This window comes from Rousettus aegyptiacus, unplaced genomic scaffold (assembly GCF_014176215.1).
Source record: "Rousettus aegyptiacus isolate mRouAeg1 unplaced genomic scaffold, mRouAeg1.p scaffold_m13_p_1, whole genome shotgun sequence".
NCBI classification, from domain to species: Eukaryota; Metazoa; Chordata; class Mammalia; order Chiroptera; family Pteropodidae; genus Rousettus; species Rousettus aegyptiacus.
Window position 1 is genome coordinate 175707745 of NW_023416284.1, and position 23495 is coordinate 175731239.

A 23495-nucleotide genomic window follows, 5' to 3' on the forward strand; every position below is an offset into this window, starting at 1 on the left:
TGATTCAACATTTCCTGTATAAAACTCTATTTTTGAGGTATCAATAACTGAGCCAAATAAAACCAATTACAGATTGAAACTACATGTAGCTTCCTGGACAGTAAAATAGTAAGATAGTTCCTATTTTACTATTTTAAAAAGTTTTCCAAACTTTTTACAGTTTGGAGCATAGAAACTATTTTACTTTTCTAAATGTAGATGTTTAAAGAAAATTTAATAGTTGAGATTAAGGCTTGGACTTTTGCTAATTTAAAAAGGTTTTTATTTTTTTAAAAGCTATTCTTGGAGATTTATCTGTTCATTCAAGCGATGCTTGGTTTTAAATAAAACGAGCAGAGTCTCCTATTCAACTAGTCCGTACCTTCAGAAAACCAAAGTTAAAACATGAAGTTCAGGCAAGTAATAATTAACAATTACTATTCCTAAATGTCTTGGACATGGAACAAAAGCATAATGAAGAACAGGTCCACACTACCACTGCAAGGCATAAAGACACTGTGGACGCACAGTGGGGAAGGAGTGAGCGTCCTTCCACCCCGCACCTTCGCAGTCTGTGGCTTGGCCTCGCTTAGAGCAAAGGAGCCACTTGTTCGCTGTCTGCAACCCAAGGGCCCATGTGGGGTGTGGCAAGGAGGGGAGCTCATTGGCAGTGCTGTCAGAATGTGGCCTAGTTCCTAAAATGTGGCCTGACAATGAATGTGAGGAAGGGCCGTGCCCAAGCCAGAGGACAAGCACAGCGGTAGCCAGGGAGGCTTCTGGGGCTGCCTGGCGTCAGCCCACGAGGAATCACAACCAACTCCCAAAGACTCTCCCGCTCCCTGTCCAGAGTGACTCATTGCAAAAGTCTTCAGTCATAGTTCCAACCTGGCAACTAGCTTTGAAGGCACCGAAGGGTCAGGATATGGCTGTCGATTTCAGAGCTAGATCCTTTGCATTTAATGTGATATCTGGAACATAGGATGTGTCCAATTTATATGTACTTGCCTTAATTAAAGGCACAATTTGTACCAGTCATTTAATCTTTAGGAACCTTAATTACTCATCTTTAAAAATCAGAGTTAGGAAAGTTGATATTTGTAGCTGTTTCCCTCAAAAATTATAGGATTCTCTGTCTTTCTGGACACTTAGATTTCAACTATTAACTTAAGAAATGTAAAAAATAAAGATCTTTTTATGGATAATGTTAAATAGCCTAAGCTGGGGTTTTAATCTTCCAAATCTCTATAGCTATTTAGTCATTTTGTATGACCACTGCTACCATCATATTAAATTTATAAAAGTGTCTCCAAAACTCAATGCCATCATAAACTATTCTTTTTAAAAGTACAAAGTATCAAAAGAAGAAAATGTACACAGCTCTAAAATATATTGGAAATAACATTCCTTCATTGTTTGTCTGGGTATCATTCTGGTGGTGAGAGTTACTATTTAGAAAAAGGAGCCATTTTATCACAAGGGTGAAACACATTTGTTTCACAGAAAAAAAGACACTATAATTATGTAAATAAAGAAGTAGCATAACATTTGAATGCAAAATAACCTCAAAATATCTGATTCTTACTGTATAAGACCTATGAACTTGGCAGTGCTTTCACAAATAAATGTTTTTACACCTTTTGACTCGTAAACACAAAAGCCATTCACTCTTAAGGAATTTTTCACAACTTCACTGAATAAAATACACTTAAGAGACAGAAATTTCCACCAAATCTTTTTGTAAGCCATACATCACATTTCTTACAAATCTGACTATGGTGCTACTAATTGTAGGGACAGAGAAGTTAAAGGGATACAATTAGCATGACTATATCCAGAAATAAAAATAATTGCTGGTTTCTCATCATGATTACTCAATATGACCTAAATGTTTTTGGTAGAAAACTGGGTGTTAAATCATTAACATGCAAAATGATCTCTCCTTTTGATGAAATGTACAGTACAGATGAGCTTTAATTTACTAAGTGGTCATTAATTCGTTTTTGTGATAAGTTATTTTGAACCTAGAAAGAGAAGGCTGTGAGTGGCAGGAAGGTCCTCGGCTCCCAGTGCACTGAACCTATATTTCAGTGGACTATGAGTACTTGCAGTGTTCAAGGACTAGCTTAATGCTCTGGGCAAAGGAGCAATGAGATGAGGATGAGAGGGACCCCTCTTGCTTGCTTTTCATACCGGATTGATTCCAGATACAATTTTAAAATAGGTAAAGGCTCCCTTAGAGATTTTGCTTTTTCTCCTCTTCATCCTTTTCCACATCCTAATTTCTCTTCTGCGATGGCCTTAAAGTCCTCAGGGCCTCAAGACCTCCAAAGTCTCATCTCCTACCAGTGCTGGTTTTTCAGCTGAAAGTGAATAGCTTAAGAATCACGTAGGGCTCTGCATTCAGATGGGCCCTGTACATGGCCAAATGCTCTGCATGTTAGTAATTCTTACTAACTGTCAAACAAGGGGCTCCTTATTTTTATTTTGTACTTGGTTCTGAAAATTATATAGCCCGTCTTCCCTCTTATCTATAATTATCCAGGGATCATTAGCGACTATGCAAAGAATGACCTTGAAGGAATCTGCAGTGATGCATGAATATTGAGTCACCCCTCAGTTCTCTCAGAGATTAGAGTTCCTCGAATATCTGCCTATGACCTTGGCCTATTACTTCACTTCTCTAGAACTCTTATTTTATCTGCAAAATGAGACCTTTAAATTATAAACTACAAGTCCCCTAGGGATCTGGGCTTTTAAGAATAAGGTATTTCTAACTCAGGCAGAGTAAAAGATTACATAAAAATAATTTAGACCATTAAATGATATACTACCCTGGTCAATTTTTTAAAAAATTACAACTGCATATGTTTTTGTGGATATTTAATTTATTCATCAAACATATATTTACCCATCATCATATATATCGGCCAGCTTATTAATTCCTCGTGAATTATCATGTCATGCCAGTAGACTATTGCCCCATGAAGATAGGAACTCTGTGTATCATGTTTACATCTGTAGTCAGAGGAACTGGATACAATATATGCTCAAAAAATATGCATCATATATAAGAATGTATGACTGAATGAACTGAGTACCTGCTGAATGACAGGTGTTTGCTCAGTACTGGACATCCAAAGTTGAATAAGACAAGACTCTACCCTCAAGGCTCTAATACTCTAATAGGAAACAGAGAGAGAGAAAGAAATAAACCATTACGGACTGATATAATCAATACTGTAATAGAAACATGTTGAAAGCAGAGTACAAAGGAGGGATCCTTTCTTTGACTTTGGCTGCCAGTATTGGAAAAGGCTTTGCAGAGGACACAATGTTTGAGCCTTGGAACCTGAGCAGAAGCCCAGGTAAATAAAACAGAGAAAAGAGAGGGCAGAGGGCAGGAAGGGGAGACTGAGGGGAAGAAACCTCAAAGACATGGACGCGAGGTCAAAGGTAGCCCGCGGGGAGCTAGAAGTGCGTTGGGGTGATCGGAACTCTATAATCTGTGAAAGGGGGATCAGACAGAAAGACAGGAAGATTAACAGTAGCCAGAAAATAAAAACCCTTTCGGCATAATGAGTTTATCTTTAAGGTTATGATGAGTCATTGTAACAAGGAAAGGGACAAATATTTTGAAAGATGTCTCTCGTTATAACATCGAGGGTACACTCTAGTTTAACTGCGAGGTTTCTGGGTAAATTCCACATGTTTCTATTCAATATTGAAGCCATGAATATTCACATCGATCACAACTGGATAAAATGAGAGAATCTTTAAGAATCCTCAGAAAAGTAAAGGAGCTGAAAACGTAGGCCATGAATATGTAATTAGTGTATTTCTTGACAAAAATGAACTTATAGCTGATAAAATAATAAGTATATCAACAATAACAATAACAACGAAAACCCCATAAGTCCTGGGAATCATAAATTCTTCCCGAAACAGTAGACAAATCAGCAGTACAAAAAAGAGCAAAAAGACAAAAGAGATTCAAAGTGCCATGTGGACAATGACGGTGACACATATAAAGAGAAAGGAAGCAAAAGAATAGAGGACAATTGTATAATTCGAGGTAAATATATCTTTTTAAATGTGGGTGGAGACCTGTGTTTACTAAACATGGAAGATTAATATCAGTAGAGGAAGGAATTGTTTGTTTTTGATCCAAGAGGTCACTGTGAACAATGAAAAGAAAAAAAGTAAATTACCATAGAAACCATTTTAAAAATACTAAGCAGACTTCACTTATCCAAGGAATTAAAAATTTATATAAATCATTAACCCTAACCCTGTGTGAGGCAGTTGCCAACTTCTCCTCCCAGATATTTCCATTCATTTATTTTAGTAGAAATAAATAGAACATTATGATTTGCCTATCCTCAGCATTATGGCGAAGCTGCATATATTCTTATATGATAATTTATCAACTGTTTAAGCAAGTTCCTGATTAACTGAATACCTGATTAATAATCACTTAATTAAATCACAGAACATCATCAAAATCAGGAACTATGTATTTAGGTGTAAATAACATGTATAGAATGTGTCAATTTTCTCCTCAGCCCCAATTACAAAGAAAACAAAAGGGAATAATAATAACATGGAATATAAATTTTTATAAGGTTCCTAAGATACATGAGAGATTTATCACATGAAATGTATAGTCTAGTAGGTTTTCCCCATTATAGGTGTCTATTACTCTAAATTACACATTAACGGAACTCGAAGTTCATGGGCACCAGTGTGGTCTTCCTCCTTCATATGGAGGCTAGCCCAAGGTCCCGGTCCGATCCAACACAGGCAGAGTTAAACCGCTACCAGCTCGGTGAGAGTCTTCCTAAACACCAAAGCAGTTTTTCAGTTTCAGTGCTTTCGAGAAGGGTCCCATCCCAGTCTTGATGGGGAGGAAATCCCAGAGTCCGCACCATGTTTCAGATAATCCAAACAACCTCTAATGTCATACTCTGTATTTTCTTTTCAAGAAACTGTGTCCTAGAGATTTTCTCCAAAACACAAGAGAAAAGCTATTAGTTTGTGCTAAGTGAAAAAGAATCTCGAAAAACGTCAAGTGGTGAAAGGGAGATTGATGACGGGGAGGTGCACAGAGCAGGCAGGCGCTGAGATCCCAGAATGACGTCAGTGGCAACACCATTCTCACGAGGAGCATCTGTCAGTTCACAGCGGTGCCAACTCCACGAGAATGAAGAGCTGATGAGGGCCTGAGGGGGAGACTTTTTATCCTTGGGATACATTTTTGATAGGGCTCTACATAAAGTACAGAATTAAATTTAGTCAGTTCTTAAGGAACTGCACTTATCCAATTCACTTCCAAGGACCTTGCAACTCCTGACTGGCATTGCACAGAAGTGTTCTTCAATTCTTCCAGAAATAATTTTTAACTATATGCACCTGAACTCGCAGTTACTCAGACCTGACATTCATACATAAATCATACAATTTTTACTATATTATCAACATTTTGAAATATGAAGATATACAGAATGTGAGCATGAACACAACTAATCACTCCTTCCTCGAACCCTTTCCTCCCTCGACTTCTAGGTCACCCACCTCTTCTTTCTTCTTCCCACAGAGCCTGCAGCTCTCAGTCTCACATGTGGGACCCTCTTCACTCTCCCATCCCCAAGGTGAGATGCTCTATTTCTCAGACCTCCTCTCTTTTCCATCTGTCCTCATTCCCTGGGTAGTGTCAACCAACCCCGCAGCTTTAAACACTATCTGTGCGCTCATGGTTCCCAAATGTTTTCTCCAGCTGTGCGTCCCCCTACATCTCCACAGTCATATAGACTCAACTAACATTCCTGGATGTCTGGAAGTCAACCAAACATCTAAAATGTAACACATCCAAAAAAAAGCTCTTGGTTTTCCTCCTCGACCTTGCTCCCAATAGTCCTTTGTCTTTCTTCATTTCAAAATGAAAAATGAGGGGGCCAACTTTCATTCCTATCTCTCTTACACCACATCTGATCCATCAGCAAATTATTTGGTTTTACTTTCAAAATATATCTAAATTTTTGCCAGCTCTCTCCCTATCCACCGTGTAATATCTAGGCCAAATCACTCGTATCTCTCTTATCAAAATTACCTCTCTCTGGGTCTCCCTGCCTCTGTCACTGAAGATCCGCATGATATTAAATATATTATATTCACTCAACAACACTTATGAAGTATCCACATATGGAATGCATTATGTTAGTGTGGAGGGCACTGATGTGAATTTGACCCAATTTCTGCTTTCAAGGTACTTAGAGTGGGTAGATTAGACACAAAGCTCTAACATAATGCAAAGCGATACTAAACGATTGTCATAACAGTGCTAAAGAGTGCTAATGCTAAAGAAATTTAGACAGAGAAGAGAGAATTTCTGATTATATCGGCAAGAAAGCCTTCACTGAGGAAGCCGTATATGAGTTAGGTCTTGAAGGTCAGTGGAGTCTGAAAAGCAGTCAGTCGGGCTCATTCCTAAAAGTGCCCCAGAAGGGGACAGAAAAGTCAGGGCACCTTCAGTGTCATTTGGCAGATATCTAGGATTAGGTGGGAGAGCAAAAGGAGACAAATGTTAAACAATTAAGTCGGAGTCGGAATAGGAAAACCACGCCAAGAAGTCAGGACTTTAATAGGGAGGTCAAAAAGTAAAGGAAGATTTTCATCATGGGAGGAATAAAATGAAGGTGGTCTGTTAAAAGGAGTTAATTTAGAGGTGATGTGTAGGAATGCTTTATGTTTTATTCGAAGCCTTTAGACTCTCTTACTTTCAAAGCCCTGTGCATAATATATCGAATTCTATGATGTGGACCCACATCCCAGATTAAATACATGTGTATGTTTATCATGTTTGAATTCACTTGGTTTACATTTTACTAGTCGACATAATTTTAGCATTTGTGTACTTTGTTAATCTAGAGTTAGCAATTTTCTTTTTCTGTTTGAGAGCTAATATTTTGCTGACTGAAGGAGCCTGAAGGCCTCAGGCACTTTCTCCATAAAGCACGATGGATAAAATGGCTCTGCCAACAGAAAGGCTTAGAGGATAGAGTATTAGACACGTTCAAGTGTATTAAGCTTTTTAATACACTTAAAAGTAATATGAACATATAATATACCTTTAGGAAGGAAAAATGCATTTAAAGCATTATAGTTTCAAAAACAACACACACTATGAGAGGTCAACACAGTCCCTCATTCAGTCTGGACACGTGCCGTTAAAATAATTTTATGATCGAAACTAATTTTGACTTTAAAATTTAGGTAAAAAGCATTTTCAAAGATAGCAAACAATAGGATCCAATATAACAGGTTTCTTCCTTTGCTGTCATATGTCTTGACTAATTTCTGCTTCGATCGATTAATTCAAAGATTTCAATTGACCCATTTATTTATCATATATTTATTTAAAGATGATGTTCCAAAATATAGATAAATTATCACTGTTTTATGTTGAATATTGTGCTATATTTAAATTTAAGATGCCATCACACAACATTCATTGTAGGAACAAAGAGATTAAACCAAAAGGAGAATTTCAAGCTAAATGCAATAAATGGATTTTTTGTTGCTGTTTTATGATTTAATAAGAAGAGCCATTACATCAGAGTAATAAACTGTAAAACTTAATCTCTCGAGGTACTGTAAAAAAATTAAAATTGTCACAAGATGGCAAACTCTCAATATTTATTTGGTGTTAAACTAAAAGAAAATTGCATTTTCTTTATTTATTTATCATTGTTTTCTATTTTTCAGTCAACTTCTTTACTACTGAGATTTTCTTTTACAGCATAATGGATTTATAGGAAATCATATTTTAAACAAAGTTTTAAAATTTTTAGGGGGTGGCCATGATTATTTTTCACTGATCTGTTAACAAATTTCATAGATGTATCTCCAAGAGTAAATTCTCATGTTTTTTTCTCATTCGTTTCTCTTTGAATTTATTCACACATATTAAAAGGCAAAGTTTGACCTTGCAGTGAATTATCCCCCTTTTTTATTAAGTTGATCTACACAATACCTTAACCTGCTCATTGGAATCTTCTCTGGAATTTACCACTTGCATTGATACCTCCCTGTCTTACAAGAACCAACACTGGCACGTTAATCTAAAAAACCTTAGAGTTTAGTAGGTTATCTTCAAATTTAAAAAAAGTATCTGATAAAAGTCAGCCAACAAATCCTTTTTTACGTTTTATTTTTTTTTAATTATTTATTATTATTTATGCCTACAGCACCTGGTCTTCCTAGGTGGTCTCCCATCCAAGTACTAACCAGGCCCGACCCTGCTTAGTTTCACGAGATCAGACATTGGGCTTATTCAGGGTGGCATGGCCGTAGACCATGGACTGTGGCTCCACTATCCACACAAACCCAGGAACAAACCCTTTTTTAGAGAACATTATGTAGAAGCGCTATGAAAAATTACAAAGAGACTTCAACTTTTGTCACAGTCTTAAATTTATAATCTGGACAGTTTAGACACTTATTTTTCAGAAGTGACTATAAACTTAAATGACTCCATAAGCCACCTGTTAAATAGTTCTCTTTGGCCTCTAAAAGTAGAAAATGTATATACTAATTAAACGCATTTAAAATTCTAATACCTACGTATTACACTATTGTCCTGTATTTGCATTTAAGGTTATATTTAAATTGATAAAAGTTACAGAAGCATTTATTATTCTTAAAATCAAATGAGAGTCTGCACTGCAGTCTGTGCTCATCCATAATTCAGGATCCCAGCATAAAACATTATGCTCCGACAAGCACAAATATTGGCAAAGGTGGAATATTAAATGGCTGCAGTTGCAGCTAAATTATGTAGCAATCTGTGTGTATACTTTTATTTCCCAGCACTAGAAATAAAAAATTAAACGCGGAAAAACAGTCAACAATTATGGCTGTAAACTAAATAAGCAAGAGAGTAAAGCCAAGTTGCCATTATTCAAAGTTATGAGCTTTCTATTAGTTATACAAGGATCTGATATGAGAATAAAACCCAAGAGGCAGGAAAAGCATTTGCTACTCAGATTATCTATTCAAGCAAAGAAAAGGAGATTCTAGAAGAATGTTCTTATCGATCTGAACAGCAACTCTGATTCTATTTAAGTTAATAGAAAATTACCTGTCTTCAAATAAATTCCCTCATTTGCCTTAATTATCTGGGCAATAATGCCAACCCTCCACTGGTCAGGAACTTGGTCACGGGTTTGGAGGTTGCAGCAGGCAAGCAGGTAGTTAATACCTTTCACAGAAGCCACGTCTCCTCTGTGCAGAGAGGTCAACTCGACTTCTACTTAAAGCATCAGCAGGATGCATAACGAGAACTGAGAACGGCAGGAGACGTGCATCTCTCCAGCTGAATCGGCAGAGTTAACCCAGCAGATCAACACAGTAACAGACATAATCTGCTGGATCCCTTTCACTTCCGGCCCTTCAATTTTGCTTCCACTGATGCAGGCTACATGTGTTCCATCTGTGGTAGCACAGACCTTAAATTTTGTAGCCATTAATAACATATATATATATGAATTATATATGAATTATATATGTGTATATATATGAAATAATTGATGCTGAAAGCCAATGATACATAGCTAGTACTCAGGAATTTTATCTTCTGCATTGTCAGGTACCCTTATGACATGTTATAACTTCTTTTTTTACTAGAAGGAAAAATATACTTAATGCAGCAAGTATAATCACTTTATTATTAATACAATTACTAGTTTTATACAGCAGAGAAATATAAAACCATTATCATTCCTCCCAAAAGCTGCATGACTTGAAAAATTTGCAACCAATTATCAGGCCTGTGCCTTCTCACCCAGTTTTTTCCGTAACTACTTGAACAGCTCATCATGTCACGGTGTTTACAGCTTTTAAAGCCCCTTTGCTTTACTACTTCATGGAGCATGACAGCGATCCCGACAGGACTGAGCAGAATGACAACAGTCCCCACTTTGCAAGTGGGGTTCCTAAAGGCATAGATGTTAAATAGGACAACCACTGTCCCAGGCCTGGTGTGGTAGGGGTCCAGTGCTTTCCCTGACTCCGCACACCTCTCAAGAAAATTCACTTACATATCCACCACAGCAAATATATATAAAATAAAACACTGAGCATCAGCACTCTGCCCTCTGCTCTCACCCCTAAGCGTGACCTGAATAACAGAATTGTCACTCAGACCAAAATAAGAATAAAGAGAAAAGTGCTTGTACTACTATAATCCGATTCTAAATTAAGTTTTTTTCCCCAAATGTACTCTTTATAGTTTCCCTTTATTGTTAATAGTATTCCTCACCCAGAGAATTTTCACACTTAATAGACTCAAGTGAAAACTGCTTTGTTACCTAATTGTTGTCCCCACACATTTTCAAGGCCCTGTAGGTCCCCTTTCCATCATTTTGAAGATGGGGTCTCCAAGGCACAAAATGGTTCAGTAATGTGCCCCCAGGCAAACAGCCAAGACAGACACAAAGGAACGGAAACTCCAAGTTCAGCATTCTGTCTACCCAAGTAAAGATGCATGACTTAAACTGGAGATCCTTGGCCCCAGGCAGGCCCAGTCAGAGGTTCTCCAGCCTGCCGAGGAGCTCTGCGCCCACATTTTCAGCAAGGATCTCTTCTTTCAGCTAACCAGGCTCTTTCTGGCATTTTGAGTGAGATCTTTCAACAGCAAATGTGAAACGAGCACCATTTGCACTGAAGTGTCAAAAACCCACCCAGGAAGATAAACACCAGTTGGGGCTCACGTGACCACAGGAGCGTCACATTCGTGGTTTCTGGTGGGGTGAAGAAACGCCTAGTGTCACTCATCTCCTGATTTCTAAAAGCTGAGAGACTGTTCTGGGCCATGAATATCCATATTTAAGAGTTTTGTCTATATTTCAAAGTTAAGAATACTTAACTGGAAATTACCGCTATGCACATCAAATCTGTCATCGGCAAGAAAAGCGGGGTTGTGACGGATTAATATGATGGCTGTGATGCAAAACCATATTGATCTCTTGCTGGAGATTCTAGAAAATCTAAAGGCCAAACTATAACATTTTGAACTGTCTTGACAAAGACTAGGGAAGATCCCAATGGACACAGAGATTTGGGTATTTTTATATTCGAAAGGTATACATTTGACATTCAATATTATTTTATATCAGTTTCAGGTACACAGCGTAGCAGTTAGACATTTATATAATTTACGAAGAGATCCCCTGTCTTGTCTAGTACTCACTTGACACTATACACAGTTATTACCACATTACTGACTATATTCTCTATGCTTTACATCTCCAGGATTATTTCAAAACTACCAATTTGCACTTAATCCCATCACCTTTTTCACCGCATCTCACAAATCCCCTCCCATCTGTAATTGGGAAATCTAAAAAGAGGGGGAAAGGTGATGGAGAACAAGAGCTTCAAACTTTCAGGTATAAAAGAATAAGTCCTGGGGATGTGGCGGACAGCACAGGGGGCATGGTCGATAAGACTGAGACAGCATCGTACGGTGTCAGAGGGCCGCCGGACTTGTGGTGACCACTTCTTTGAGCAACTATGATGTGCACTTGAAACTCATACAATATTGTATGCTAGCTATCTTTTAATAAATATCTTTTTAAAATATACATCTGAAGCCTGGAAGACGTAGCATGGGGATTGTGTTGGGGAAACAAAACTTTCATGTATCTATAGGTGATGATTACCTTTATGGTTCAAGGAATATTCGCAGTTAGGAATTCACTTAGGAGCTGCCATAAATTTCACTGTCAATTCTCTTCTAAAACACAATCTGCTTTCAGTTTAAAGAAGGCTGGGGAGGGAGGTCGTGCCAGACCAAGTGCTGCCACTAACCATCACCTCACTCCTTGGGCCCCCTTTGCCTCATTTTGCTAAAGACTTTCTATATCTCGAAGGTCTTTCTCGTTGGGATAAGTAAGCCGCTGGTTTATTTTTTTGGCAATGGCATGGGGTTCTTTGTCCACCATAGTCGTGATAACCTCATCAGGGCATTGTCATTGCTGTTGAAGGATAGTTTGACGATAACTCTGAATTCCCACCGGACACCGAATAACCATTTAGATTACACTAACGCGGACACAAACCCCAAAAAAGAGCTTTGTCTTTTTTTTTTCTACATAAAGAAAACAGAATCTTAAAATAGCACTGACTACTTTGAAAACACAGATAAAAAAATATCCTTTTTCTAATCCTTGTTATAGTTTCATAAAACTGAATAAAAATGCAAGCAAATGGAAAAGGTATTTGAAGTGTATTAAAGGAACAACCAAACAAACAACCAAACGAACAAAAACGATGTTTCTGCCCCTTACCTTGCAGCCTTTGCATCACATTAGCAATGTCCCGAGGGGACCGCGGGCCAGCCCTGGACGCCGCCATGGTCCCTGCGGTGATGGTGATGCGGGACCAGCTCCAGGGAACCTTCACCCAAGGCTGGGCAGCGCTATGCAGCTCCAAGAAACATGCTCCAACTTCTCCAGATCTATGGGGTCAAAATCAGTCCCAGGCACCAGCGGCGGTCAGCGAGGAGACAGCGGCTCTCAACGGCTGAGCCACATCTTCTTCTTTAAGATTCTCCTCTTAAATGAACTCAGGAATCTGAAAAGCAAAGAGAAAAAGGTTTATTTATATGTGCGTGTGTGTGTGTGTGTGTGTGTGTGTGTGTGTATTCTACATAGGTCACTATAGTGTTAAAAGAAGTATTTCTGTTCAATTTGAATAGGTGATTCATTACCAAGGGAAATGATTAATGTTTGGAAATACTTACAAAGTACTAGGAAAATACAAGGCATTTTTAAGATATCTAGTAGATAATAAACAAATACCTGAGATATATACAAGATTGGTTGTAAAAGGAGAAATTTTCACTTTCGTTGCACCTTTTCTTTTTAAACTCTAAACTTTCTCCATTGATCTATGAAACTGAAAGCACTTATACTCAAAGCACTAAGCTCTGTTTCCCAGCACTCATGGGGTCTCTTGCCTGTGTTGCATTAGCCTGCCTCACACACATATTTTGCTGTTTTGTTTGTACACTTTCCAGGAATGAGATCAAATCTTAGCTCCTAATAACGATTCAACAAATTAAAATATATAAATGTAAAACTATTTCATTCTAAAAATTTGAGTTTCAAACATTCTGATTTTAGAAGTCAGGAAGAATTTGTTCACTTTATTCTTCCCCATAGAGAAAGACTTAAAGTAAGTTGTAAGGCTGGGTTGGGGTGGGCTAAACAGACAGGACTTTTTCCTCTAACCTCTTCCTGAATTCTCTGCTTTGGTCAAGATTAATTTATCATTCTGGACTGGGGGAGGGGAGAAAGAGGTAGGAGAATAGTTGATGAAATCTTCACATTGAGACATGCATTTTGAACGAGGATTTCCTAACCCTGGGGTAAGCAAGCTGAAGAGGTCTTGCCGCAAATAAGATAATTAATAACAGAAGGAAGAAGAATGTGCAAGATGCACCCTGAGAAAGAAACTTAACCAAGGGGCCCAGCTATGTGAGAGTGACACATTATCATAGTTTGCCCTCATCTCTGGGTTATGATGATGAAGGTGGAGAAAAGGAATGGGGGGGGGGGGTGAGGATGATAAAAGCAAAATCTATGAATGCCATTAAAAATTATACTAAAACCCGAATGCATGGTCATACAAACAGTATTATTTATGAAGAATTGGCTAAGTAACCGAGTGTAACTGCAATTAATTTTAAGATGTCATTATTAATATTAGTATACAATGGTTTCTGGTTAGAATGCACAAATGCAAAGCTGACAGTAGTATCTTTTTGGGACTACTATTTTAAAAAAGATTCAAAATATTGCACAGTGTTCCTGCTCCATGTGAAAGAGCATCAGAAAGGCGTATCGGAGCAAGAACAGGTGTAACGGTCACTTATCAAGTTAGGGCACAGGGGTGGCACAGTGCATTGCATTAATTGGTAAGAAGGCAGAGGCGGACTTATTCTGGCTACTTGAAAGGGTGTCTACTGGAAGTAGGACCCTATACTTGGCAGCTTCTGGGCTGGAGAGGTGCCTCTCGGTGGGTAGCTCTCCAAGTGGTTCTCAAAGGAGAAATAATTACTCATGGCTGGTCTGCCATGCATCAAGGCCTTCGGTCCTGCTGTAATCCTGTGCCCATTAAGCAGCTTTCATCTCCTGGGGAAAAATGTTTCACCTGCCCACATACAAAAGCTACCTTAATTTGAAGACTAATAGACAGTGAGAAATGCCTGAGGGCTATTAGAAATAGCTCTAAGCTATCAGAAAGTTAGGTTTTACGATATGAGAATATAACTTTCTGAAATCTGTCTATCATCTATTTGTCTGTCTATCTGTCTATCTATCTATCTATCTATCTATCATCTATCTATCCATCCATCCATCCATCCATCTATCATCTCTATATATATACTAAGTAGAAAAGATGGAAATTCATTTTAATTCAGCTACCCTACACCAGGCCCTGCTCAGTACTAGAGTTCACAGATGATTCCAACATAGCTCTCACCATCGGTCATGAATTATGGAAATTAAAGGGATTTTTGTAAGTCACTGCATTAAAGATCACCACATTTCTACCTTCTTCTAGTTCACATTCACGTTACACAATAGATTAACCATGAAATACCCACCTCTCTTCCTTCCTCCTTCCCTCCCTCTTTTGATACCACATTACACTCACAATTTCTCTGCTGTATCCATCTTCAGCCGATCCAGCCCTACTTCTACAGTATAATACATTCTGAGTGTCAGAGCTCCATGCTGGGGGTACTAAGATGAATGTGATATAGACTCTATTTTTTGAGGCTCTGAGAACATAGTGGGAGATACGACATAGAAAAGATAATATAATAATACCATACATAAATGCAAATATAGATATGGGGGCTATAAAGAATGGGCACTAAGCCAATCAGGAGGTTCCAAAGTGTGTCCTGGAAGGAAGCTAATCCCAAAACTGAGTCTTGGTAAATGAATTAGAGTTCGGTGAAAAAAGTGAAAGACACATTCCAGGGAGAATGAATAGCTCAAGAAAAGGCAAGAATGCCAGAAACAGCACGATTCCGTTTGGAACTACTACTAAGTGTTAGCTAGTGAAGGACTCTACCGAGTGACCTGCTAGAGCTAAGGCTAAAGGAGTGAGCAGCCGGATGTTTAGGGTCCTGTGTGCTGTGCCCAGAAGCTTGTTCCTAATTCTCTAAGAACAGGCAACAACTATGTAATTTTAAGCCGGAAGTGACCAGGTGTAATTTAGATTATTTTAGCTATGGTTTTTCAGGGTGTGTTTGAGGAAGACGAGACTGGAAGATACAGAAGGTCAGTTAGAAGGGTATCTCAGGAGTCCAGGTGGGAGATGACAAGAGACTAAAACAGCACAGTGAGTGGAAGGTAAAATCCGAAAAACCTTTAGAAGGTAAAATATGCAGGACTTGGAGGAGGCAGACAGAAAGCGGGAGGTGGCAGAAGACTATCTCCGATGACTCTCGGGATTCGGACTTAAGATTTTGTGGGCCGCGGTGCCATTGACCGAACTCAGTACTTGAGGGGCTGTGAAGGTTTTACTTCCCAAGACACTTCACTTTATACCTTCATACCCTTGTTCAACGATTCGTCATTGTGCCTTCACATCACCCCTCTAAGGGACACTCTCAGCTGAACAAATCCGAAGGATCACTAAACACCAGCCCAGGACCCATCCCCTGCTTGAAGACATTCCTAATTCAGCATTACTTTCCCTCAATTTCCCCAGCACTAACAAGCTGTACTACTGTAAGACTGACTTGTCTTACATTTGTCGCCATTATTAGTCTTACCTTACTCTAGGACCATTGTTAGTTTCATCTCATTCTAACTAGACTGTGAATGTTCTATGGGCGTAGAGATGGTACATAAGTCTTAATTGTTTTGACATCTCACCCAATGATACCAAGCATATCCCTGAGAACCTCTAGTCCTCAATACATATTTTTGTTTTATTGAATCAAGTTCATAACATTTTAGCGTTATGAGACAATGCCCAGAAAATCCCTTCCTCCCCACTGCGCAAGGAATTGCTGCAATATCCTTCCTTTTTTTAGAGACGAGATAAAATATTTTGCATGTACACGTTTCCTCTTTTGCAAAATTTAGATGCCCTTGCTTTTTACTGATACTTTAAGAGGATATATGATTTGATAAGAAATTTCAAATTAATAAAACAAAGATAATAGAAGGAGACTGGGAATTATAAAATATGAGTTCTAGGCTTAGCTTTGTTCCAACTGGTTGGGTGATTTGGATCTGGCTGAGGACAGAGGTCTCCACAGCTGCCTGTCAGGGGGCATGAGGCACCAGAAAGAGCACACGCAGTGGACTAAGGAGGACTTGGAGCTGAGTCCTAATTCTGTCTCTTAGTGTCCATGTGACCTTAAGAAAAGTGGACTTTTCAGAACGTTTGTTTCTTCATCTATAAAATAAAGTGAGGTTATTAGGTTTAATTCTATCCTATGTCAATTAAATTTAAAATGATCAATGTATAACATTTCTATCAGATTTCTTGGCATGTAGCAGAGTTTCAGCAAATAACTGGTTCTCATTTTCCCTCCCCTGGCCCTGGTTTCTCCACCTGCAATATGAGGGAATAGCCCAGAATGAAGAGATGCTCTCAAGCGTGCTCTTCAGTGCCAACGGCAGCACAACTGACAGCTAAAACGACGACAAGGTCAAGGTCATGAGACCTTGAAGTTCACTCCCTGCACTGACGGACTACCTAGCAGTCTGGCTGGCAATTCTGATTATGTGTATGACCTTCAGAACGAGAACATCAGAGGAAGGCCCAGTGCCATTTGCGAGCTCACCATTCCCAGGGTAATTAAACACGTTTTAATAAGATATTGGGATGGAAAGGGAGAATCAGATAGACATTAGCGGACCGTGTACCAATCAGCAGTCCCTGCACCATCTCCAAATCCTTCTGGGGCAAGGAACTAAGATTACAATGCAGCTAAGTACATCCATCACACCTAGCAGAGGGGTAAGTTCCTATACTTATTATTTCATACGGTAAAAACATATTGAGAAACTATTCGACAATGGTACTGAACAAATAGCAGTGAACAAGCTAGATGAGCCCCTCTTATAGGGGGAGAAGATAAAACGATATTACAACAAAGTAGAGTGAAAAAACCCAGGGTACGGTGGAAATAAGCTAAATGCCTAATCAATAACCATTTGCTGCATTCATCATATAGGATGCAGAGGAGTTCAGACTACCTGCTCTTTGGGCTTCTCCTGTCTGAACAACATGCTCTTCTCAACACTAACACTTCTGAAAAACACAGTAGTGAATCATCACAACACAACCTTTCTAGTCTCTCAGCAGAATAGACAACTAGCTACTAAAGCAGTTTCTTCTTTGTGTTCCTAAAAAAAAAAAAAAAAAAAAAACGAATGCATTAGGGAAAACACTAGAAGAAATATTACCAGGTCACAGGAATACATCTTAAAGCAATGCAACCAAATTTTTAAGTATGAAGAAACTACTGAAGAAAATTCCAAACCCTGCGACAATCAGCAATGATATGGCTCATTTCTAACTGAAAAAAAGATGAACTGACACCATGAAATATAAACTGATTCAGAGCACTTTGCTAGAATATATATCTATATACATACACATACTATGGATATTATTTAACCAAATGCGTATTTTCGAGAATAGTATCCCTATTAAAATCTACTATTAAAAAAAATAAAAAGCTAATGAATACATTCTGACCCTCCTCTATCTAAGTCTTTTGCTGAAATTAGTCACCTAAGCATCTTCATTTTAAATTTAAATATTGTTTTTCTCTACCCACCCTTTACTAATGGTACTAATTAACAACAACAACAACAACAACAACAACTAAGATGGAAGACAGCCAAAGTAAAGAAGAGGGACATATCCTGGAGTTAATATATTACTAATGTATGTGGATAGAGCACCAGTGACTACTATGAAGAATTATACAGGGTATTTTTACTAGAAGAGCAAAAATTAGAACAAGTAATCAATGACAAAGTACAGAGCTGATTGGTATGAAAGCTGTTAAGTATCACGATTCAAGTTTTGTTTCTGTAAGCTTAGAATATTAATTATGCCCAAAGCGATCAGCCCCTGCCTCCCATACTTCGCTAGAGTACATATAGCACTCCTTGCCACACATTAGCTCTCGCTGGATTAACTCACAGGGAAGGATGCATTTAATACATTCAAGAGGAGGGAAAATGCAGATTTCCTCACAGGGGAGCCCTGGGTCCTGCAGGCTTGTCACCTTCAGGCCACAGGGTGTGGCTGCAGCATCTCGAGATGGAACCCCTCGAGAAAATGATACAATCTTGCCCAGTCATGGGCTTTCTACATCCTGTTTAAATTACACCTCTCATTTCCAAGAAGCTGTCATATCATTTTCAGAGAGAAGGTCCTAGGGTAGCACCCTACTCATTTAACTTAAACAATTCTTGAAAAAAAATTAAATGGTAAATTACCTTTCCCCAATCCCTTGCTCCCTTAAGAAAGAATCAGTTGAGAAGGACTCTTTATATGGGGACAGACATGATAGAAATAAACCAGTTTGAAAAATAATTAGTTAAGAAAGATAAAAATGAGACAATAATGTAAAAGCCGGGCAAATATTCTCAAAGGCTAGCAATATTATCTAAGTCAGTCGAGATGTGCCTTTATCTTCTGCATGAAGCATACTGTTAGTCTTGATCCAGCACATTTTATTTCAAATTTGCCACAAAGTTATGAACAGATTCAAAAGCACAAGAAAAAAATAGATATGTTCTTTTATTACTCGGTTCTGGTGACGTCAGGAACTTTTTATCCATATTATTAATCTTTTTCATCATGGGGAACAGCAAGCCTCTCAAAGAACCACCCTCATGACTCATGATTAAATTAGCATTTTATGCAGATGTGGGTCATATTAATAACCTTTGCTTAATTGAAAATTATTACACTTTCTCTTGGGTAGGTGTGGCTTTCCTGTACCAAAGCTTTCTTTAGGAAAGTGGCTCTCAGATGAAGAGAAAAACAGGGACTAAAGAGGAGAAAAAAGAATTCATTTGAAATTTCTTAACGTTCACGGACAAAATTCAGATACTCCAGGTCTCCCATCCCAAACTGAAAAGCTCAGAAATGAACATTCCAGGATGCTAAGGCTGATGGCACAGCGGATGTCCTTGCTGGGCTGGACCCGACTCAGTTTAGAGACGAGGGCCTGAACTTGCAGCATCCACGCTGTCATCCAGGCAGCACGCTGCACCCGTCTTCCAAAGGGCTTTCGTTGCTCTGCAGCTGATGGCTGCTTTATTTTGCACTATTTTCCTGCTCCTCGCCTTGCACCTGCCATCCTGCGAAGCATCATTTCACAGAACTCCTCCGGTAGCAATGCAAAATCCCTATCTGAAACGTGTGTTTCTGGGGAGGAGAGGAAAGTTATCTTGCCCTCTAGCGTAGGCTCCGCCTGGAAGCATTTGCTCGGTGGTGACAGCAGAGTAGATTCTGAAGCCCCGGCCTTCGCTCCAGCCATCAGCCCTGGGCTGTGCTACCCATTCTCCCTCCCCCCGGCCCTTCCTAAAATAGTCGGGGTGGAGGAAGGGAGGCTCCTAGAATGTGCTCAACGCCCTACATCTCACATCTGATAGTAGCAACAGTGCCGACCAACACAATACGAGGGTGGCTGGCTGCCTTTTGCTTCTGCAGCACTGGGGCCCAAGAGATGTGCCACGAGCGGAAATGACAAGTCAGAGAGGGGGATATTAATAGGGATAGCTATGTACAAGATGCCAGGCGCACGCTCCCCACCTTCTTACCTCCCCACCCAAGAGTATCGCGCGTACACACACCACCACCACCATCACCACCCCCTCTCTCCCATCGAGCACGCACACCCGAGCACGCAAGTACAAACTTGCTTACAATTTCTCTGCAATTTGTTTGGCTCGCACCCACATTCTCAGTCTCTCTTGCCCGCTCCCCCGCTCCCCCGCCCCTTCACTCTCTCGTTCCTTTTACCTTCGCCGTCTCGGGCTCGTTCAGGTTGCAGGCAGCGCGGCGAACGGCTGGCCGCGGGCTCTGGGAGCCCGGGTGCCCGTTGCAGGGCTGCGGGGAGCCGGGCCGCCCTGGTTACGGAGTACAACAAGCCGGGCCGGCTCCTGGCCGGCGGCCGATCCGCAGCCGCGTCCCCCGGGCGCGCTCGCACACCCTCTCACTCCTGCGCCCAGCTGCTCCGCCGCTCTCCCCTCCCTCTGCAATCGGGTCCTCCTCCCGGCTGCACCCTGGGGTTTTAGGCCTCCCCTCCCCTCCCTCCCCCACGCCCCCAGCACCAAAGCTCCTTTCTGGGGGAAGCTCGGGTGGCAGGTTCAGTTCCCTAGGTCGCCACACCCCTCGCCGGCCCCACGCCCCGCGCGCGGCCCCGGGATGCGCCGGTCCCAGGAAGAGCCGGGGGCGGGGGCCTGGAGGCGCCCTCGCTGGCTTGCCTTACCTCCCTCCTGGAGATGCACGGCCTCAAACACTTCTCCGCAGCAGCGGAGCCGGTGCCGGGACCCACCCTCGTGGCGAGCCTTTCCAGCGGGTTCACCTCGCGGGGGTCGAGGAGGAAAGAAATGGCCGAAAAGCCCCAGCAAGGGGGTGCGCGGCACTGCCGCTAACTTTTGCCTAGAGCTTCACCGCCCCGTGACCTTTCGGAGCACAACCTGTCTTGAAAAGCTGGGGAAGTGCCCTGATGGTCCCAGGAAGGAAATGATGCAGTTCAGTGAGGACATTCCGTCGGGCTCCTTTTAAATTGACTTTCAAAGAGATCGTAACAGTTGACCTTTTGACTGTCAAATCAGTAGCGACTAATTTCAGGGAGACTGGGCAGGCTTCGCAGGGTTTTGTTATTGTTGTTTATAAAGCTCAGAACTCTTGAGGAGTCACGTGATACCTTAATCATATTTATTTTTGATTATTCATTGAGATGATGCTGAAGAACCACCTTCGGTTTCCTCGGATGCACTATTTCAGTCTCCCTGAGTCTTTTATCACAAGTGCTGCTCATGGTGTGGAGGACTTCTCGGTGTTGCCTAGTAGCGTTCTAGAGAATTATTTTGTTGTGGTTTTATGGTTTCCAAGCAAAGTCAAACATAGTCTCTCTTCACCAACAACGAAGTCCAAGTCCAACAGGATTACCGCAGATAAAATAATTGAAGCTGTGTTGCAAGACTCTTAACCATAATAATTACCCCCACACATTTTCAATCTGAACAAAACAGTTTTCTGTTCTCTAAATCTGCTGAATGGAAGGGCTGGCTTACGAAGTGAAGAAAATTTCTCTTTCCCTCATTCGCTGCCAATACTCCACTATTTAGCTTTGCATTTCTTTCCAATTCTCTTTCTCCTGGGTCCCGTCAAAATAATAATAATCATGCGCTATACAATGACGTTTTGGTCAGCAACATACAACGCATATGCTGTGGTCCCATAAGACTATGATGAAGCTGAAAAATGCCTACCGCGTAGCGACGTTGCATCCGTAATAATGTCGTAATGCGATGACTTACATCAGCGGTCCCCAAGCTCTTTGGCACCAGGGACCAGTGCTCCTATGAGAATCTAATGCCTGAGGATCTGAGGTAGAGCTGAGGCGGTGATGCTGGCGCTGGGGAGCAGCTTCGAATACAGATGAAGCTATGCTCTCCTGCCCGCCGCTCACCTCCTGCCGTGCGGCCCAGTTCCTAACAGGCCACTGACTGGTACCAGTTCATGGCCCAGAGGTTAGGGACCTAGCCTTACATGTTTGTGCTAATGCTGCTGGAACAAACCGCAGCCAGTTCTATAACTGGTGGTATAGCACATACAATTATGTACAGACAATGGTAATAAATAACTACGTTACAGGTTTGTGTATTTACTACCGTGCATACTTTTTATCATTATTTTAGAGTGTACTCTTTCTACTTATATATGAAAAAATTTGTTGTGAAAGCGTATGCCATGTTCTGCCAGCAGCAGCCTCATACGTCTCGTGTTTACCGTGTCTCTTGAATACGTCATTTCCTCTTGTGCTTAATTCAATCACGTGTTGTTTTGTACCGTCACATGCTTGTAGCCTAGGAGCGATAGGCTATCCTACACAGCCTAGGTGTGTAGTAGGCTCTACGATCTAGGTTCCCATAAATTTACTCTCGGATGTTCGTAAAAGGGAACCAAAGGACACATTTCTCAGAACGTTATCTTCGTAGTTAAGTAGCATGAATCTGAAAGGAACCTGGTAAATCCATCTGATATGTTATCGTTCCCTGTGATTATGTTTTTTAGAGGCCAAAGAATCAATGTCTGATTGTAAAACTTGTTAGGCCAGAAAGTTGGGCCTGGTGAGCAGTGCTGGGGATCAATCACTAGGCACGTCTTGCCTCTGCCTGTCCCTCAGGCCCACACTCATTAAGGATGCCCAGAGCTCCTTACAGAGATGATCCAAGGAGACTAGTCTTTCTAGATAACAGGCTGGGATCCAAGCTTCTAAGTTTATCACTCAGGAGGAAAAGATTAGACTCAGTTCTCTCTCCTTGACCTTCAGATAATTGATTCATCCTGATGGCTTATGAGGGTAGGATAGAAAGGTATGCTTTCTGTGTTAAGCAATTGCTTCCTTAGGTTGACTGACTCGAGAAGTGAGACACTTAAACTGTTAACCTAAAACATTGCTTCCACCACTCAAACTCCTTAACTAGACCTAGCGGCTGTTCTTCCAGGCTCAAAAAGGGAGGAGCCCAGGGCTGTCTGGGTGGCACTGGCTGCCTGATGAGCTGGACTTCTACTCTCTGCAAAATTTAACCCTCTGCGGAAGGCCTAATCCATTATAAACTTTTGGAAAAGGCTTGTCTTTTCATGTACCCCAGGGAAGTGTGTTGTACTTCCATTTATTCGGCAATATTGTTTGAAAACCTACCATATGACACATATTATCCTAAGTCTTGGGACTACAGTAGTAGAGAAAAGCCAGACCTCTCTCCTGCCTTCACAGAGCTTACGATATGATCAGGAAGTTAGACATTCATGAAAGAACCACACAAATAATCATAAAGCCCAACCTCCAAGAAAAGGTGAATGTTATTAAGAAACCTTTCAACAAATGGAATTAATTTATTTAGAGATTGGAAAGACTTTGCTAAGGAAGTGACATTTGATCTGTGGTCTTCAGAAAGAGTGGCATTAACTCAGTGAAAGAAGTGGGTGGGGTCTGGAAGAGCACTCCAGGAAGAGGCAAGAGCGTGTGCAAAGTCTCCATGGAAGAAAAGTGCAGGGTAACCTGGGGAACTGAGGAAGACTGCAGAGAGAAAGCAAGGGAGGGGGCAGGAGCTTCAGGAAATGGTGAACTCCATGAGGCCCACAATGAAGAAATGGGCAGACCGTGGGGGCCTTAAAAACTGGCCTGAAGACATGAGTCTTTACATGAAGCCGTGAAAGTGTTT

The 23495-nt window shown here is 40.6% G+C and overlaps 1 protein-coding gene and 1 pseudogene across 13 annotated transcripts in view; both read right to left on the minus strand.

The window, feature by feature from the left end:
* SYNE1 (spectrin repeat containing nuclear envelope protein 1) overlaps positions 1-20862 on the minus strand; it is a 387933-nt gene extending 367071 nt beyond the window's left edge. For 5 of the 13 annotated variants that reach the window (XM_036222821.1, XM_036222818.1, XM_036222811.1 and 2 more), the window contains exons 1-2: positions 20528-20862; positions 12324-12609 (exon numbers count right to left, since the gene is read on the minus strand). In XM_036222821.1, coding sequence (XP_036078714.1) covers positions 12324-12390 — 67 coding nt within the window. In that variant the 5' untranslated portion in view covers positions 12391-12609; positions 20528-20862. Of the gene's footprint in view, positions 1-12323; positions 12610-20058; positions 20211-20527 lie in introns of those variants that run through there. The other 8 variants (XM_036222812.1, XM_036222824.1, XM_016149171.2 and 5 more) reach the window with 6 other exon arrangements.
* Positions 8214-8330, minus strand: LOC118605112 (annotated as a pseudogene).
* Positions 20863-23495: the final 2633 nt, after the last annotated feature.